The sequence below is a fragment of the Pristis pectinata genome, chromosome 7 (genome assembly GCF_009764475.1).
Source record: "Pristis pectinata isolate sPriPec2 chromosome 7, sPriPec2.1.pri, whole genome shotgun sequence".
Taxonomy (NCBI): Eukaryota; Metazoa; Chordata; class Chondrichthyes; order Rhinopristiformes; family Pristidae; genus Pristis; species Pristis pectinata.
Genome location: NC_067411.1, coordinates 52,660,085 through 52,681,191, shown reverse-complemented (window position 1 = coordinate 52,681,191; position 21,107 = coordinate 52,660,085). Strand labels below are relative to the sequence as shown.

At 43.7% G+C, this 21,107-nt stretch overlaps 1 protein-coding gene across 5 annotated transcripts in view; it reads left to right on the top strand.

The window, feature by feature from the left end:
* tek (TEK tyrosine kinase, endothelial) overlaps nucleotides 1-21,107 on the top strand; it is a 152,192-nt gene that overhangs the window by 121,042 nt on the left and 10,043 nt on the right. For all 5 annotated transcript variants that reach the window (XM_052020713.1, XM_052020717.1, XM_052020716.1 and 2 more), the window contains 4 exons: nucleotides 4,261-4,371; nucleotides 7,864-8,054; nucleotides 10,376-10,489; nucleotides 11,276-11,346. In XM_052020713.1, coding sequence (XP_051876673.1) covers nucleotides 4,261-4,371; nucleotides 7,864-8,054; nucleotides 10,376-10,489; nucleotides 11,276-11,346 — 487 coding nt within the window. The remainder of the gene's footprint in view (nucleotides 1-4,260; nucleotides 4,372-7,863; nucleotides 8,055-10,375; nucleotides 10,490-11,275; nucleotides 11,347-21,107) is intronic.

Genomic DNA, 21,107 nt, shown 5'->3' with positions numbered 1-21,107 from the left:
GACATGGAGGATAATGAGATCAATGTGGAATGTGCTAAAATGATAAGATACTTTGAAGTAAAGAAAGAGGTCGGGTTGGGTCTCTTAAAGAACGTTAAGGTGGATAAGTCCTCAGAGCCTGATGGGATTTACTCCAGGATATTGAGAGAGACAAGAGATAAGATTGCTGGGACTTTGACCAAGATCTTCATGTCCTCTCAAGCCACAGATGAGGTCCCGGAGGTCTGGTGCATAGCTAATGTTGTTCCAGTGTTCAAAAAGGTAAATAGGGTATTCCTGGAAACTATAGACTGGTGAGTCTCATGTCAGTGATAGGGAAGCTATTGGAGAGGATTCTTAGTGATAGGATTTATGAGTATTTGGGAAGCCATAGCCTAATTAGGGACAGTTAGCATGGCTTTCTATGGGGCAAGTCATGTCTAACTAACTTTATTGAGTTTCTCGACATTGTTTACATGGATTTTAGTAAGGCGTTTGACAAGGTCCCTCATGGTAGGCTCACCCAGAAGGTTAAGATGCTTGGGATCCATAGTGACTTGGCTGTTTGGATTCAAAATTAGCTTGCCCATAGAAGACAGAGGGTAGTGGACAATGGGACTTACCTTGCCTAGAGGTCCATAGCTAGTGGTGTTCCACAAGGATGCGTAACTGGGACCTCTGCTGTTTGTGACATATATTAATGACTTGGATGAAAACTTGGATGAGTGGGTTAGTAAGTTTGCAAACAATACAAAGATTGGTGGCGTTGTGGATCGTGTAGAAGATTGCTAAAGGAAGCAGCAGTTGCAGATATGGGCAGAGAAATGGCAGTGTGGGGTGTTGCACTTTAGAAGGTCAAACGTAAAGAGAAAATACACAGTTAATGGCAGGACTCTTAATATCATAATAGGGTGGTAAAGAAGGCATATGGCATACTTGTCTTTATTAGATGAGGCATTGAGTTCAAGAGTCTGAAAGTTATGTTGTAGCTTTATAAAACTGAAAGCCACATTTGGAGAACTGCATTCAATTCTGATCACCCATTACAGAAAGGAGGTGGAGGCTATGGAGAAGGTTCAGAAGAGGTTTACCAGGATGCTGCTTGGTTAAGGAGATATAAGGAGAGGTTGGACAAACTTGGGTTGTTTTCTCTGGAGCAGCAGAGGCTGAGGGGAGACCTGATAGAAATTTAGAAGGTTATGAGAGGCATAGATAGAATGGATGGCCAGTATCCTTTTCCCAGGGTCAAAATGTCTAAAGATTTACAAGGAAGCTGCCAGGACTCGAGGGCCTGAGTTACAGGGAGAGGTTGGGCAGGCTTGGACGTTATTCCTTGGAGCTTAGGGATTGAAGGGTGACCTTATTGGAGGTGCATAAAATCATGAGGTGTGAAAGCACATGGTCTTTTTCCCCAGGGAAGGGAAACTAAAAGCTAGAGAGCATAGGTTTAAGGTAAGAGGTGAAAGATACAAAAGATAGAGTGGGAACTTCGTCATGTAGAGGATGGTGCCTGTATGGAATGAGCTGCCAGAAGAAATGGTTGAGGCAGGTACAATAACAATATTTAAAAGACAAGTACATAGAAAGGAGGGGTTTATGAGGATATGGGCAAGTGGGACTAGTTTAGTGGGCACTATGGGCGGGATGGGACGACGAACCTGTTTCTATGCTGTATTACTCAATGACTATATGACAAGAGGGCATGCATTTAAAGTGAGAGGTGGTAAATTCAAAGGAAATGTGTGGGGCAAGTCCTTTTACACATCGTGGTGGGTTCCTGGAATGCGCTGCCAGAGGTGGTAATGGTGGCAAATATGATAGAGGCGTTTAAGAGGTTCTTAGATAGGCACATGAATGTGCAGAGAATGCCGGGATATAGACCTGTGTAGGGAGAAGAAATTGGTTCAGTTAGGTGTTTAATTAGTTTGGCAAAAAGTCATAGAGTCTTACAGCATAGAAACAGGCCCTTCAGCCCAACTCGTCCATGCTAACTGTGCTGCCCAGCGAGTTAGTCCTATCTGCCTGCATTTGGCCCATAGTCCTTTAAACTTCACCTATTCATGTACTTGTCTAGGTGGCTCTTAAACGTTGCTAATGTGACTGCCTCAACCACTATTTGTGGTAACATTCCAAATATGCACTACTCCTTGCTTGAAGAAGCTGCCCCTAATGTCCCTTTTAAATCCCTCACCTCTCATCTTAAACCTATGCCCTCTAGTTTTTAGCACACCCTCCCTGGGAAAAAGACTATGTGCTTTCACCCTGTCTATGCCCGTCATGATCTTATATACCTCTATCAAGTCACCCCTCAATCTCCTTCGTTCCAGAGAACAAAGTCCTTATCTATGCAACCTCACCAACGTCGTATATAACTGCAACATAACTTCCCAACTCCTGTACACAATGATCCAATTATGAAGACCGACGTGCCAAACACCTTCTGCACCACCCTATTTACTGAGACGCCACTTTCAGCGAACTGTGCACTTGCACTCCCAGGTCCCTCTGTTGCATAACGCTCCCCAGGGCCCTACCATTCACTCTATAAGTCCTACCCTGGTTTGATCTCCAAAAATGCAATATCTCACATCTATCTAGATTGAAAGCCATTTGCCAGTCCTCAGCCCACATACCTAGCTAATCAAGATCCCCCTGTAATTTTTCACAACCTTCTACACTGTCTACAACACCAGCTATTTTATATATAGCATGCCCACAACTTCCTAATTCATACATCTTTGCAATGTTCTACGTTCTAAGAAGGACCTACCAGACCTTACCTGTTTCCTTCCTCTACCAATCCTCCTCTCGCCGAAGCCTCAACTCCCACTCTTACACTGGCCCATCTCACAATGGCCACTTCAAAAAGGTTGCTCCACTTGACCTCACCTTCCTTTTATTGGTTAAAGTGCCCTCCAATTAGCCAATCAATGAGACTCTTACTGTCAGCTTCTGAATCCTGTAAAGATGAAACTAGCAAGCAATGATACTTGTCTTCATAGGCCAATGGGCCTGTTCCTGTGCTCTACTCTTCTATGTTCTATTCAAGGAAGAAGAAAAGGACCCTCAGACCCTCCTGATATAGGAAGGAAGTGTAGAGGGATTCTACGTCCATGGTAAAGATGAGCAGTTGGAACCAGGACATTAGAAACTCCCAAAGTGGCAGAGGGCATTAGAGTAGTCATGGATGGAAGTGGCAAGGGACTAGACCAGGGGAGAAGGGATGTAATCAATATAGGAAGCAACAACTTTAGTGCAGCAAGAGCAGGCTGAAACAATGCGTCTACCCAGACAGTCCCACTGGTGGATCTTGGGTGGGAGATGGAAGTGGGTTGGAAACTACAAGATTGGCAGTTTTGGTAGGAAGTCTTCAAAGGAAATGAGGTCTATGACTGTCTGGGAGATAATGACAATGTTCCATAGTGGGGTGATAGAGTCATAGAAATTGTACATCACAGAAATGGGCCCATGCCAACCTTTATGTCCATCAACGCTAATCCCACTTACCCATACTAGGTCCATATCCTTAATGTAGTAATGTATCTGACTCCATCACCTCCTCTGGCAGCAAGTTCTAGATATCAACCACTCTCCATGTAAAAATTTCCCCCTTAAGTCCCCTTTAAAACTCTTCCTCTCACCTTAAACCTGTAGATGTCCTACCCCCATTTGACTTCCCAAAATGCATCACCCCATGGATAGGTTCATGGAGGAGGTATGAGTATGTATGTGAGAGCTGACATTTGGCCTCTATGCGATAGAGTTCATTAGACCACAACAGCGCAATCCTTGTGGGCAGGTTTAATAACAATCTCCACATTAGCTCTAAGTGAGGAGAGTGCTGTAAGTTCAGAAGGGGAAAGGTTAGAGCAGATGTTAGACATATGAAATAAAAACAGATTATGCTGGAAATACTCAGCAGGTGAGGCAGCATCTGTGAAAAGGGAAGCAGAGTTTAACTTTGAAATGGGCAATAATTGAAAGTTGATTAACCTGTTTCTCACACTACAGGTGCTGCCTGACCTGCTGAAATTTCCAGGTTTTTTGTTTTTTATTTCTAATATCTCCTTCCAGATTTTGTTTACTATCTCCTCTGCGGAATACTTCACTATTTTATAAGCAGGGTGTAAATGCTGATTGGTGCATGATATGGTGAGGAATTTGTCACATGAAGTTAGTCATTTCCTTTTCCTTTTAGCAATACAATTGAAAGTTTAAAAATTACAGGTAATATTTGGGAGTAATTTTGCCTCAGTCCTAACCATGATTCTCCTCCTATAGAATATGCCTCCAAAGATGATCATCGGGATTTTGCTGGTGAATTGGAAGTTCTCTGCAGACTTGGACATCATCCAAATATCATCAACTTGCTTGGAGCCTGTGAACACCGGGGTATGAACTCCTCTGACAGGATGGGATTACACTGTGTCAACTGGAGATCACTGTACAGTGGATGTTATAATAGTTCTGTGAGGATGTGTGATAATTTTTTTTATAGCCACTGTTTGAGATAGTGTATTTTTACAAGTCCCTAGTTTGTGGTGACAGATTATTATGGCTACTTCTGTGCACAGTGCCAATCAGTTCTGAATTCTAAAGTGGTCAGAAGTCCAAGCACAGCCCAACTTCAAATATCCTCATATCTTTACTGCAGTTTCAGATTTACTGTATCGATAATAGAGCAACTTCAACTGATAACTAAGGAGAAGAAAGAGAAAAGATACAAATGTAACTTGTAAGTGGAGTACAAACAGGCATGTGTTTTGTGCTCTCACGCTACAGGGTTCTGATTACCAGTAGTAATTAAGCCACAGGGAAACTGGGAAATAAGTCTGATATTGGTAGTGGTAGGAAAATGCTAGAATCTATTAATCTTCTCTTTAGGCAGTCCTTGGGGATTGAGGATGACTTACTTCCACTCTGGTTCTGTGGCGGATGAGGTGGGACTTGCAAACTTTACCACAGATTGGACAGAAGGTCCTTGATTAGTCCAGGTGGTTAGTTTGTGAGATGATCTGCTTCTTCCACCATTTACACAGGGTTTCTTGTGTCCCCATTTGAAGGACTCAAAGTTCACAGTGCTATCTTGAATGCTTCTTCAATTTAAGTGAAGTCAGACCAGAGATTCCCAGGAGCTTCAAGAAGGCTTTGTGAACATCCTTGAATCACTTCCACTGCTTATCTATTTTTGTGATGGAGCATAAAGCACCTCCTGTGGCAGAGTCTGCAGCTCCCCACATTGGCTTCATCAGCTACCTCAAAACTGGTGTAGAAGCCAGTCATCCTCAAACCCAAGTGACCAAGATAAAGAAGTTTTCTGGCAGAAGACTTCTCCTCAGAATCTCTGGTTCATGACAACTCAAAGTGAGAAACGTATGAAATCTCTGATTAGCAAAGTGCTTGCACAGTAACTAGCTATTTGCTAAAGATTTTCTAAGTGAAATTCTCCTTCATTAAGAGCATCCTTCTAACTTCAGCTTACTTCATTTCAAAGCTCAAGGTTTAGAGTTACAACTACTTTAGCAAAATAATTGTGTCTGTGGTTTTTCATGAATCCTAGAATCAGAATCAAAGTCAGGTTTATCATCACTGACATATGACATGAATTTTTTTGTTTTACGGTAGCAATACATAAAATTACATATGAATTACAAAATAAATAGTGCAATAAAAAGGAGTGACGAGGTAGTGTTCATGGGTTCATGGACCGTTCAGAAATCTGATGGTGGAGGGGAAGAAGCTGCTCCTGAATTGTTGAGTGTGGGTCTTCAGGCTCCTGTACCTCCTCCCCGATGGTAGTAACAAGAAGAGGGCATGTCCCAGATGGTGAGGGTCCTTAGTGATGGATGCTGCCTTCTTGACTCACTGCCTCTTGAAGATGTCCTCGATGGTTGGAAGGGTTGTGCCTGTGATGGAACTGGCTGAGTCGACAACCCTCTGTAGCCTCTTTTGATTCTGTGCATTGGAGCCTCCATACTAGGCTGTGATGCAACCAGTCAGAGTGCTCTCCACCTTACATCTATAGAAATTTACAGGAGTCTTTGGTGACATACCAAATCTCCTTAAACTACTATCGAAATAGAGCCACTGGTGTGCCTTCTTCATGATTGCATCAATGTGTTGGGCCCAGGATAGATTGTCTGAGATGTTGACACCCAGGAACTTGAAGCTGCTCACCCTTTCCACTGTTGACCCCTCAATGAGGACTGGTGTGTGTTCTCCCGACTTCCCCTTCCTGAAGTCCACAAGCAGTTCCTTGGTCTTGAGATTGTTGTTGCAACACCATTCAACTAGGCAAACTATCTCACTCCTGTATGCCTCCTCATCTCCATCTGAGATTTTACCAGCAACAGTAGTGTCATCTGTGAATTTACAGATGGCATTTGAGCTGTGCTTAGCCACACAGTCATGAGTGCAGGGAGAGTAGAGCAGTGGGCTAAGCATGCATCCTTGAGGTGTGCTTGTGTTGATTGTGTCAGGAGGAGATATTATTACCAATCCACACTGACTGTGGTCTCCCGATAAGAAAGTTGAGGATCCAGTTGCAGCAGGAGGTACAGAGGCTCAGGCTTTGAAGCTTGTTGATTAGTACTGAGAGGATGATGGTGTTGAATGCCAAGCTGTAATCAATAAACAGCAGCCTAACGTATGTTTTGCTGTTTTCTAGGTTGTCCAAAATCCAGTGGACAGCCAGTGAGATTGTGTCCACTGTAGACCTGTTGTGGTGGTAGGCAAACTGCAGTGGGTCCAGGTCCTTGCTCAGGCAGGAGTTACTTCTAGCCATAACCAACATCTCAAAGCAATTCATCACAGTAGGTGTGAGTGCTACCGGGCAATAGTTGTTGAGGCAGCTCACTCTGCTCTTCTTGGGCACAGGAATGATTGATGCCCTTTTGAAGCAGGTAGGAACCTCAGACCGCAGCAGTGAGAGGTTGAAGATGTCCTTGAACACTCCAGCCAGTTGGTCGGCACAGCTTTTCAGTATCCAGCCAGGTACACTGTCGGGGGCCTGATGCCTTGAAGGACGTTCTGACATTGGCCTCTGAGACAGAGATCACAGAGTCGCCAGATGCTGTGGGGATTTGCATGAGTGTAGTGTAATTCTCCCTTTCAAAACATGCATAAAAGGCATTGAGTTCATCGAGGAGTGAAGCATCAGTGCCATTTATGCTGTTAGGTTTCACCTTATAGGAAGTAATGAAAGTAATCACAAAAGATCTTAACTGTTCTCTTTCAGGTCTGAATTCTCACAAAGTAAGCTCTCCAGGTCGATCAATACCTGGGCAATAGAGTTCTAGAGTTTAATCTTTGTATTATCACTCCCAAAACACCAGCAAAATGAACATTCCTATCTTGCCTTACCTCACACCTACTCAGATAACTTTGATAAGGCAATCTGTCCGCTGACAGTCTTTCAAGTGTATTGTGACGGAGCTCAGGTTTGTCTTGCAAATATCCATGAACTTAAAACCTGTAAACAGAAATAATTGGAAATCTGACATAGAAAAGCAATAATGTGAGTTAGCTACCTTAAATTGCTTGCAGGACCTGCTTAACATTTCATTATATTTATATGGGAAGTATTATCTCCAGGTCACAGGGAAATTATTGTTTTGATGGTGTAAGAAAGGAAGATAAGGTAATGGAGGACACCAATTTAAGGCAAGGAGTTTGAAGCAGATGTTTTAAGAGAACGAATGGCTGTGATCTGGAATGCACTGCCTGAAAAGCCACAGGAAGCAGAATTAGCAGGAACATTCAAAGGGAAATTGGATAAATACTTGACCAAAAGAAATCTGTAGGTCTCTGGAGTGAGTGTAGTGACTGAATTGAACAGTTTTTTCATGGAATTGCTCTGAATTTCCTTTGTGACTTTGGCTACAGGATACCTATACGTTGCCATTGAATTTGCACCACATGGAAACTTGTTGGATTTTCTGAGAAACAGCAGAGTGCTGGAGACAGACCCGGCCTATGCCATTGCACACAGCACTGCCTCCACCCTCTCCTCCCAGCAGCTGCTGCAATTTGCTGCCGATGTCAGCAAAGGCATGGATTACCTCAGCCAGAAGCAGGTTTGCTGCATTTTATATTGTCATCTCAGTGTTCTGGGAAAAGGGAAGCTGCAATATGACCTGTGTGTCTTTGTACACTGGTCACTGAAAGCAAGGGTTCAGGTGCAACATCAGTTAGGAAGGCAAATTGTATGCTGGCCTCCACTGCAAAAGGATTTGAGTCAGAAGCAACGATGACTTGCTGCAGCTGTGCACAACCTTGGTGAGATCCCATTTGGAGTTTTGTGTGCAGTTTTGGTCTCCTTTTATAAGGAACCACATTCTTGCCATGGTTGAGAGCACAACAGGGATGGCAGATCTGACAGAGAGACATGACAGATGGTAATGGAGAGATTGGATGGGTTAGGCCTATATCACTCGAGTTTAGACAGAAGAGAAGGAGCTGTCATAGAAAACTATTAAATTCTAACAGGAGTAGACAAACCTGATGCAGGGAAGATTTTTCTGATGGCTGAAAAGTCCAGAACTCATGATACAGGATATGCCATTTGGAACCAAGGTCAGGAGAATTTTTTTCACTGGTCATTCTGTGGAATTTTATATCACAGAAGACAGTGGAGGTTGAGTCATTGCATATTTTCAAGAAGGAGGTAGATATATTTATTACTGCCAAAGGGATCAAGGGATAATGGGAGAAGGCAGGATCAGGGTATTAATTAGATGATCACCACGACTGCATTGAATGATGGACCAGGCCCAAAGAACCGAGTGGTCTACTTCTATTTTCCATGTTTCTGCTGACCTTTTCAGAGTTATGGCCTTTATCTTTTATGTTTCATCCTTCCACCTCCCTTTTAGTTAATTTATTTTCAGTCCTGGCTCAGTGTGGCAGTCACAGCGAGCTGAGATAAGTTAACTCCTGCTGAGACCAGATAAGGTTCAGACTAATTAGACTGACAACGCTTCATAACATAAGGACACTGAAATAGTCTAGGGCTAGGCGTCCAGTCCACCCTACTATTCAGTACTCCACTCTTCCCTACCTTATCCATTTTTCAGTTGGATTTTCTGATTCAAGTCCACAAATCTGTCAATCTATGTCCAGAACATACTCAGTGACTGAGCTCCACAGCCCTCCTATATAGACAATTCCAAAATTTCACCTCCCTCTGGGAAAAGAAACTTTTTCTCCATCTCGGTCCTAATCACTGACACCTTATTTTGAGACTGTGCTCCCATTTCCTTTTGGCTGTGAGGGCCTCATCAAGAATTGTATCTCTGCCTCAGTATCTGCTCTCACATGTCCAGGGAACAAAATTTCTATTTCTCAGGAATAACCGGATGGATATGAGATAATTACACTGTCAGGTGGGCAGTACCAAGGGAGAGCCTCACTGTCAGAGAGTAATAATGAGGGAGCACTACACTGTGGCAAAGGAAGTACTAGCAGAGAGTCACACCTTTAGAAGAACAGTACTGAATCAGTGCCTCACTGTCGAAGAGGCAGTGTTGAGGGAGAACCATACAGTGGAAGGACAGTGCTGAGGGAGAGCCACATATCAGAGAAGTACTGAGGCAGACCTTCTCAGAGAGGCAGTACTGAGGGAATGCTACACTGTCAGAGAGGTAGTACTGAGGAAAAACTCAATGTAAGAGGAGCAACAAACTGTTGGATAGGCAGTACTAAGTGACCTCAATGCCATGGGAGAGGGAATACTGAGAAAGTACTGACCTGTCAAAGGGAGTGTGCTTTCTCAATACTTCCTCTCCCATAGAGAGTGCAGCAAACACTCAGTATTGGCCCTCCCATGTTGGAGCAGTACTGGGAGAATGCTACACAGTTGGATACTCCATGAAACCTAAAAGCTGTACTGCAAGAGTGTCATACAGTGAGAGAGATTGTACTGAGGGAACACAGCACTATCGAAAGGGCAGTACTGAAGGAGAGCCGTGCTGATAGAGGAGAAGTACTGAGGGAGCACTGAACTGTCAGAGGGGTGGTAATGACAGAAGGCTCCACTGTTATGGGGGCAGTACTGATGGAAAGCCACACTGGGCAGCACAGAAGGAGTGCCACACTACTGAGGGAATTCCACACTGTCAGAGTAGCAGTACTAAGGGAGCATCACACTGTTGGAGGGGCAGTATTGAGGGAGTGCCGCACTGTGGGTGGAGCAGTACTGAGGGAGCCATACTTGTCAGAGGGGCAGCACTGAAGGAGTGTTGCACTGTGAGGGGGACAGTACTGAACATGTGTTCACACTTGGAGGGGCAATGATGAGGGAACACTGCACTCTTGGAGGGGCAGTGATAAGGGAACACTGCAGAAGTGAAGTGGCACTACTGAAGGACAGTTTTGTTGAGAACTTCCCATTTTTAAGTTTATTCACAGGGATCTAGCAGCGAGAAATGTTCTTGTAGGAGATGGCTATGTCGCAAAGATTGCTGACTTTGGATTGTCCAGAGGGAAGGAAGTTTATGTAAAAAAAACAATGGTGAGTACAAAACATGAATGGGACATTGTAAAATCAAATCCAGTGATCTCCAAAGGCCACAGATTTCAACAGACCTGAAGTTCTCTCAACCCAGAATCTCCTAAGAACCAAAAAAACTATGAAAGAATTAATCCACTGGACCTGAGCATTCCTGGCAAGATCAGTATTTGTTGCTCATTCCTGATTGCACTTGAACAGTTGGTGGTGAGCCACCTTCTTTAGCCACTGCTTCTGTTGAAGGCAGTCCCACAATGATGTCGGGGCATTCTAGGATTTAGGTTCCATGTGCCTTGTTCTACTTGGTGCTAGAGGTTGCAAGTTTGGGAGATGCTGTTGATATAGCCTTGGTGGGAACAGTAGTGATGACTGGTAGACTTAGGGCCAGTCTTAGGATTGGAAGTTCTTCTCTCTCTGAGGAGTCTTCCTCAATTGGCTGCATTAAGCTGCTCCTGGTCTTTGTGTATCGGAGGCATTCTGAGTCATACTTCTTTCTTCAACCCTCAACAAACAAGATCCACCACTGGGAGAGCAAACATCAAATAAAAACTTGCATCTCATCCTGTATGGAGTACAGGGATGGAATCTTCTGTAGAGCCCTTGCAACAAGAGTATGTAGCCAGCACCAATGAAAGCCATTGGTATTGGAACACAAAATCCTGAGCTTCGCGCTTTATAACTCAATTCACTGATATTGCAGGATCTCAGGGAATATTACTCTTTTCATATAACGTGACATTGTGATTAAAGTAATATGGCATTTTCCACTCCTGTTTTACCATCTAATAGGGAAGACTACCAGTCCGATGGATGGCCATTGAATCTTTAAATTACAGCGTTTACACGACCAACAGTGATGTGTAAGTTCCTTATTGACTTCATAATCTCATTTACCTGGTATGTTGCAACTGGTTAACACTTCATCCCTAATTCTCAAAATACATGAATAACATAAATCCAGCAAAACTGGAAGAAAGATCTCCCAGCAAAATTTGAAGTTGGTGCAAAGTCAATAATATAACGAATGAAAAAAAGGGAAATTATTAAGCTAGAGAGGGTGCAGAAAAGATTTACAAGGATTTACAAGGCTAGAGAAGAAATTGTGGGAGCCCTGCCTGAGATATTTGCATCATCATTAGCCAGGGGTGAGGTGCTGGTAGACTGTTGGGTAGTGAATGTTGTGCCTTTATTTAAGAAGGGCTGCAAAGAACAACCTGGGAACTATAGACCAGTAAGTCTAACATTTGTGGTAGGTAAGTTTCTGGAGAGGATTCTGAGGGATAAGATATATGTACATCTGAAAAGACAGGGGTTGATTAGGGGTAGTCAGTATGCATGGGACATCATGTCTTACGAACTTATAGAATTTTTTTGATAATGTGACCGAGAAAGTTGATAAAGGGCAGGGCAGTAGACGTGGTTTATATGGACTTCAGTAAGGCCTTTGATAAGGTTCCACATGGTAGGCTGTTCTAGAAGGTTGAATCGTATGGAATCCAGGGAGAGCTGGCTACTTGGATACACGTTGGTCTTGCTGGTAGAAAGCAGAGGTGATGGTGGAAGGTAGTTAAAGTAGTTTCACGGAGTGGAGGCTCGTGACTAGTGGTGTGCCTCAGGGGTTGGGGCTAGGCTCACTGTTGTTTGTCATCTATATCAACAATTTGGATAAGAATATACAAGGCATGGTTAGTAAGTTTGCAGATGACACTAAAATAGGTGGTATAATGGACATTCAAGAAGGTTATCAAAAACTGCAGGGGATCTTGATCAGCTGAGTAAGTGGGCTGAGGAATGGCAAACTAAGTTTAATTCAGATAAGTGCCAGGTGTTGCACTTTGGAAAGTTAAATCCAGGTAGGACTTTCACAGAGAATTGGGAAGTGTTGTTGAACAAAGGAACCTTGGAGTACAAGTACAAGCAGAAGTGGTTGAGACAGGTACAATAACAGCTTTTCAAAGACAGTTGGACAGATACATGGATTGGAAAGTTTTTGAAGGTTATGGACCAAACACCGGAAAATGGGACTTGCTTGGATTGGGCATCTTGATTGGCATGGACCAGTTGGGCTGAAGGGCCTGTTTCCATGCTGTATAACTCTATGACTCTTTGATGTTGCTGACTCTACGGGGCCTTGAGTTATCAGGAGAGATTGGATAGTCTGGGACTGTTTTCCCTGGATAGAAGGCAGCTGAGTGGTGACATTATAAAGGGTTATGAAATCATAAGGGGCATGAATATGATGAATTGTCACAGCCTTGTTTCCAGAGCAGGGGAATCTAAAACTAGAGGGCATAGCTTTAAGGTGAGAAGAGAAAGATTTCAAGGGGATCTGAGAGGCTTTTTTTTCCACAGAGAGAATGGTGGATATATGGAAACTCACAGAGGAAGTAGTAAAGGAGGGTACAATCACAACATTTAAAAGATATTTGGACAGGTACATGCATGGGAAAGGTTCAGAGCAATATGGGCCAAATACAGGCAAATAGGACTAACACCTTGGTTGGCATGGATGAACATAGAATGTAGAACATAGAAGAGTACAATAGCACTGGACAGGCCATTCGGCCCACAATGTTGTGCCGATCTTGATGCCAATTTATGCTAAATGTCCTCCTCCTACTTATTATCCATATCGCTCCATTCCCTTCATATTCATGTGTTTATCTAAATGCCTCTTAAACTCTACCAAACTGCTGGCTTCCACTACTTACCCCTGGTAACCCATTCCAGACCCCTACCATTCTCTGTGTAAAAAAAATTGCCCCTCATGTTTCCTTTAAATATTCCCCCTCTAACCTTAAAAGCATGGGCTCTGGTGTTTGACATTTCTACCCAGGGAAACAGATTCTGACTGTCTACCCTAACTATGCCTCTCATAATTTTAAAAACCTCTATCAGGTCTCTCCTCAGCCTCAGACGCTCTAAGGAGAACAACCCAAGTTTGTCCAACCTTTCCTTATAGCTCATACTCTCTAATCCAGGCAACATCCTGGTAAACTTCTTCTGCACCTTTCCCACAATCTCCACATCCTGCCTATAATTGGGCAACCAGAACCGCACACAATACCCCAAGTGGGGTATGACTAAAGTTTTATATAGCTGCAACATGACTCCCTTACTCTTATATTCAACACCCCTACCAATAAAGGCAAGCATTCCATATGCCGCCTTTACCACTTGTGTAGTCACTCTCAGTGAACTATGGACCTGGATCCCAAGATATCTCTGTATCTCAATGTTACTAAGGGACCTACCATTATCGCTATTGGTATTGGTTTATTATTGTCACTTGTACCGAGGTACAGTGAAAAACTTGTCTTACAAACCGATCTTACAGGTCAATTCATTACACAGTGCAGTTACATTAAGTTAGTACAGAGTGCATACTTTCTATTAATTGTATACTTTCTCCTTTCATTTGACCTCCCAAAGTGCAACACCACACAGTTGCCAGAGACAAAAACTCTATCTGCCACTTCTCTGCCCACATCTGTAACTGATCTCTATCCCGCTGTATTTTTTGATAGTTCTTTACACTGTCCACAACTCCACCAATCTTGGTGTCATCTGCAAACTTGCTAATCCACCCATCTACATTTTCATCCAAAACATTGATATACATCACAAACAACAGAGGTCCCAGCACTGATTCTTGCAGAACATCACTGGTCACAGACCTCCAGTCAGAATAACAGCCTTCCACCCCTACTCTCTGTCTCCTAAGGGCAAGCCAGTTCCAAATCCAAACTTGCAATTTACCCTGCATCCCATGCATCCTTATTTTCTGAAACAACCTACCATATGAGGGACTTTGTCAAATGCCTTACTAAAGTCCACGTAGATAACATCTACTGCCTTACCCTCATTGAGCACCTTTGTCACCTCCACAAAAAACTCAATCAAGTTTGTAGGCATGACCTGCCCCGCACAAACAAATGCTGACTGTCCCTAAGCAGGTCATGCCTTTTAAAATGTGCATAAATCCTATCCCTCAGTATCCTTACTGTTGGCATGAGGCTCACTGGCCTATAATTACCTGGATAATCCTTTTTTTCCTTTCTTGAACAAGGTCACAAAATTTGCTACTCTCCAGTCCTCTGGGACCTCGCCTGTTGCTAGTGAGGATACAGAGATCCCTGTCAAAGCCCCAGCAATCTCCTCACTTGCTTCTTTCAATATTCTGGGATATATGCCATCAGGCCCTGGGGACTTATCCACCTTAATGCTTTTCAGAAGATCCAGCACCACCTCTGCCTCAATCTCAAAATGTCCCAGCACATTAGCATGTCTTCACTATCCTCCAACTTCTTCTCCTCGGTAAGTACCAACACAAAGTACTCAGTTAGCACCTCAGCCATTTGCTCTGACTCCAAGCACAAATTCCCTCCTTTATCCTTGAGTGGACCTACCCTCTTAATAGTTATCCTCTTTTTCTTAATGTAAGTATAAAATGCTTTGGGATTCTCCTTGATCCTGCTTGCCAAGAACATTTCAAGGCCACCTTTGCCCTTCCTAATCGCCTGCTTGAGCACTTCCCTGCTATCTTTATATTCTACAAGGGCTAGGTCTGATTTTAGCTTCCTAAACCTTAAGTATTCTTCCTTATCCTTCCTGACTAAATTCAGGACCTCTTGGGTCATCCAAGCTTCCCTTACCTTACCATCCTTGTCCTTACTACCTACCAGAATGTGCCAATCCTGAGCTGTGATCAGCTGGTCTTTAAACAATTCCCACATGTCAGACGGGGACTTGTCCAACAGCAGCTGCTCCCAATCAACACCCCTTAGCTCCTGTCAATCCTGCTGTAATTTGCCATCCCCCAATTCAGTACCTTCCTGTAAAATCCAATTTTATCCTTCCTGATAACTATCTGAAAACATAATGAGTTGTGGTCATTATTCCCAAAATGTTTATCCACTATCAGGTCTGTCACCTGGCCTGGCTCGTTTCCCAAAACTAGGTCCAGTATGTTCTCTCCTCCAGTTGAACTCTACACACACTGTTTCAAGAACCCTTCCAGGATACACTGTAAAATTCCCACCACGTCTAAGCCTCTTGTATTTGGGAAGTTCCAGTTAATACTGGAGAAGTTAAAGTCCCCCACTATGACAACCCTGTTGTTTCTTCACCTTTCCATAATCTGTCTACATACTGTATTTGTTCCTCCATCTCTCGGTGGCTATTGGGAGGTCTATAGTACAATCCCATCAGCAGAATTGCACCTTTCCTATTTCTGAGCTCCACCCAAATTGCCTCTGTGGATGAGCCCTCCAATATGTCCTCTCTGAGTACTGCCGTGACATTCTCCCTTATCAGTACTGCAACCCCTCCACCTCTTTTGAGCCCCCCCATCACACCTAAAACTACAAAACCCAGGAACATTGAACAGCCAGTCCTGTCCTTCACACATCCAGGTCTCTGTAATGGCAACAACATCATAATTCCATGTACTGATCCGGGCTCTAACTTCATCCTCCTTACCCATAATACTCCTAACATTGAAATAAACACATTTCAGCCCATCAGTCCCACTGTGTTTATTAGCCTGCCCCTTGCTGTCCTTCCTTTCAGTCTTACTTGTCATACCATCTTTCTTGTCTTCACCCCTACCACCTGTTGCCCTGCTGCTGTGGTTCCCATCCCCCTGCCACTCAAGTTAAAAGCCTCCTGAGGATATTGGTTCCCGTCCAGTTCAGCTGCAACTTGTCTTCTTTGTACAGGTCCCACCAGAGAGCCCAATGATCCATAAATCTGAAGCCTCCCTCCTGCACCAGCTCCTTAGCCACATATTGAACTGCACTATGTATCTATTTCTCACCTCACTAGTATGTGGCACGGGTAGTAATCCTGAGATTACAATCCTGCAAGTCCTGCTTTTCAACTTTCTACCCAGCTCCCTAAAATCACTTTGCAGGACCTCATCCCTGCTCTTTTCTATGTCATTGGTACAAATATGGACCACAACCTCTGGCTGTTCACCCTCTCCTCTCAGAATGTCCTATACCCGCTGCAAGACATCCTTGACCCTGGCACCAGGGAGGCAACACAGGAAAGCCTATCTGTGCCCCTTACTATTGAGTCTCCTATCACTATCGCTCTGCCTGATTTCACTCTTCCGTTCTTTGCCTCAGAGTTGGGCACGGTGCCACTGACCTGGCTACTGCTGCTGGCCTCTGAAAGGACATCCCCTCAACAGTATCTAAAGAGGTATACCTGTTTGTCAGGGGAATGGCCACAGGGGAACCTTGCACTGTCTGCCTCCTCTCCTTACTTTTCCTGGCAGTCACCTATCTATCTGTAGCCTGCACCTTAGGTGTAACCACCTCACTGAAACTCTCATCTATGATATCCTCACAATCCTGGTGATCCTGAGTACATCCAACTCCAGCTCCAGTTCCTTGTCCTGGTCTGTCAGGAGCTGCAGCTGGGTGCACTTCCCACAGATATAGCCACCAGGAAGACCGTGACGTTCTCTGACTTCCACATCTTGCAGGAGGAACATTCCACTGCCTTGACTGCCATTTTATGTACACTGTCAAAGGTAAAAGATGAGTTGGGCCAAGGCCTGCTTCTGTGATATATAACTCTTATGAAAAAATACCCTTGAAGTAACAAAAAATATCACCACACCCATTATACGGTTATAAAACTAGATTGATGGCAAGTGTCCATATTGGGTCATGAGCTGCAATTTTCCACACCCCAGGCATCTATGTTTTAATTCCTTTAAGACTAGTGTGATTATTTTTTTACCTTTGACAGCTGAAGTGTATTTCCTTCTAAGACCTGTATATTTGAGGAAATTTCAACCCTCTTCTGAATGGGATGAGTTTTCATAATTTGATGGAAAGTTAACAATTACATTGGGAAGAATGAACACAGAATAGAGAATTGAAAGCAGTATTACATGAAGTGCAATAGAGTGAGGAATGGTTTGTGGGAGACATGGGCAGTAAGAAGCGTTGATGAGGTTGGTGGGGTCGAGTTTCAGAAGTCATATCCTGCTGTTGGCTGCATCCCACTTGATGTAGGAGTGTGTGATGCTCATTTAGTGTGACAAAATCAAAAAGAATTTATTCTCCCACCACACCCAACCCCCATCCCATTGCACCCAATTTCCAACATTCAGAAAATAAAGGGTGGTCTGAAAGAACCTATGGAATGTTATCCAAGTGTCCAGGCAATTAATTCAAGAAATAACAAGCTTCACTTTCTGATAACTTATTCACAGCTGCCATCAAATCACATATAAGAAGAGGCCATTTCACCTTTTCCGCCATTCAATGGGATCGTGGCTGATCCTTGACCTGAGTCTACATGTCCACCTTATCCCTCAATTTCTTAATACCTTTGATAACAGAATCATAGAGTTATACCACACAGAAACAGGCTCTTCAGCCCACCTCGTCCACGGTGATCAGGGTGCCTACCTGAGCTCGTCCCATTTGCCTTCATTTGGCCCATATCTCTCTAAACCTCTCCTACCCAAGTACCTGTCCAAATATCTTTTAAACATTGTAAATGTAGCCACCTCTAGAGCATTCTCTGGCAACTCTTTCCACATATCCACCACTCTCTGTGTAAAATTTGCCCCTCAGGTCCCCTTTAAATCTTTCCCCTTTCACCTTAAACCTATGCCCTCTAATTTTTGACTTTCCTACCCTGGGAAAAATACTGTAGCCATCAATGCCTCTCATGATTTTATAAACCTCAACAAGCTCACCCCTCAGTCTCCTTTGCTCCAGAAAAAACAGTCTCTGTTTACAACTCAAGCCGTCCGGTCCCAGCTATATCCTTGTGAATCTTTTCTGCACCCTCTCTGGCTTGGTCACATCCTTCCTATGAAATGCCAACCAGAACTGCACATAAAATTCCAGGTGCAGTCTCACCAACATCTTGTACAGCTGTAACATGACATCCAAACTCTTGTACTCAGTGCCTTGACCGATGAAGGTAAATATGCCATCCACGTTCACCACTTTCAGGGAACTGTGTTCTTATAACCCTCGGTCTCTCTATTCCACAACACTCCCATGAGTCCTGTGTATGTCCTGCCCTGGTTTAACTGGAATACAAGTGAGATAGGGTGATGAAGAAGGCATTCATCAGTCAGGGTATTGAGTATGGGAGTTGGGAAGATATATTGCAGTTATATAAGAAGTTAGTGAGGCTGCACTTGAAGTATTGTGTACACATTTGGTCACTCTGTTGTAGGAAATATGTTATTAAACTAGAAAGAGTGCAGAAAAGATTTACCAGGATGTTGCCTGGACTTGGCGACATGAATTACAAGGAGAGGTTGCGTAGACTAGGGCTTTATTCCCTGGAATGTAGGAGATTGAGGGGTGATCTGCTAGAGGTATATAAGATCATGAGGGGCATAGACAAGGTAAAAGCACATGGTCTTTTTCCCAGGCAGGGGGTGCTAAAAACAAGAGGGCGTAGGTTTAAAATCAGAGGTGAGAGATTTAAAAGGGACATCAGGGGCAGCTTCACACAAAGGGTGGTGCGTATTTGTAGTGAGCAGCCAGAGATAGTGGCTGAGGCAGGCACTTTAGCAACATTTAAAAGCCAATTGGATAAGTGCATGGATAGGAGAGGTTTAGAGGGCTATGGGCCAAACATGGGCAGATGGAACTAGCTCGCTGGGCAATACAGTCGGCATGGATGAGTTGGGCCAAAGGGCCTGTTTCCATGCTGTGTGACTCTCTAACTTCCCAAAATGCATCACTTCGCACTTGACTGACTTTGCACTTCCATCTGCCATTCCTTTGCCCACTTTTGCAGTTTGTAACCTTAAACAATCTTCTTCTTTATCCTCTACACTAATTTTGGTGTCATCCACAACTTAATCATGCCAACTTCATTCTTATGTAAAGCGTTAATATATATGAGAAATAACAGAGAACACTACACCAATCCCTGTGGCACACCACTGGTCAAAGGCCTCAAAATCTGAAAAACAACCCTCCGTTACCAGCCTTTGACTCCTTCCAGCAAGTCAGTTTTGCATACAGTTGGCTATCCTATGTGATCTAATCTTACAGACTAGCCTGCCATGCAGGACCTTGTCCATGTAGATAGCATCTACCACCCTGCCCTCATCAATCCTCTAGATCAAAAAAGTTCAATCAAATTCATGAGATACAATTTCCCACACACACAGCTACACTGACTACCCCTAATCAGTCCATGCCTTTCCAAATGCCGATAGATCCTGTCTCTCAGAATCCCCTCCAGTAATTTTCCAACCACTGATGTTCAGCTCACTGGCCTGTAGTTCCCTGGCTTGTCTTTGCAGACCTTCTCATACAAAGGCACAACATTAGCCACCTTCCAGTCTTCCGGTACCTCACCCGTGGCTAACAAAAATACAAAATCTCTACCAGAGCCCCAGCAATTTCTTCCCTTGCTTTCCACTTGTTCAGACTCCGGGGATTTATCCACCTTTATGCACCTCAATTCTTCCTCTTCCAAATGTTGATATGCTTCAGGACATCACTATTTCCTTTCTTGAACTCACTAGTACAAACTTGTGAACACAAATTGATCCATTAACAATTGACCAGCATCACTTGCAGTTTGCAGAGAACGTTCTAAATTTCTGCCACATTATGCATGTGGAAATATACTGAAAAGGCTCAACAGTTGGAGTTCATTTCAGTAAACCAATTTCTACTCCCAATAAAGCCCGTCTTTCCTTCTCAAGATATGGTCATAGAGTCATAACGTCAAAGACCAATACAGCATGAATACAGGCCCTTCAGCTCAATGAGTCCATGCTGACCACAGTGCCCACCTAGCTGGTCCCAATTTCCTGCATTCAGCCCAAATCCCTCTAAGCTCCACCTCTGTATGTACAGTACCTATCCAAGTGCTTCTTAAATGATACTATCGTACCTGCCTCAACCACTTCCTCTGGCAGCTCATTCCATATACTCACCACCCTCTCCATGAAAAAGTTGCCCCTCATATCCCTCTTAAATCTTTCCCCTCTCACCCTAAGTCTATGCCCCCCAGTTTTGGGCTCCCCTACCCTGTGGAAAAGACTGTTTTCGTCCACCTGATCTATGCCTCTCATAATCTTAAACATTTCTATATGTCGCCCCACGTTCTCCTACATTTCAAGGAATAAAGACCTAGCCTGGCCAACCTCTCCCTATACATCAGGCCGTCTAGTCCTGGCAATATCCTCATAATTCTTTTCTCAACTCTTTACAGGTTAACCACATCTTTCCAGGGTGACCAAAACTGTCCACAGTACTTCAAGTGTGGCCTCACCAATGACTTGTACAATTGCAACATAATGTCACAACTCCTGTACTCAATGTCCTGACTGATGGAGGCCAGCATGCTAAACACCTTTTTCACCACCCTGTCTACCCATGACACCACTTTCAACAAACTATGCACTTGTACTCTCAGGTCCCTCTGTTCCATTTACACTCCCTAGTGCCCTACCATTTATAGTATACGTCCTACGTTGGCTTGGCATTCCAAAATGCTTCTTAGTAATCTGGGTATTAAGAAGACTTTTGATAAGCATTGATGTTTTACTAATGGAATCATAGAGGCATACAGCACAGAAACAGGCCCTTTGCCCACCGTGTCCATGCGAAAC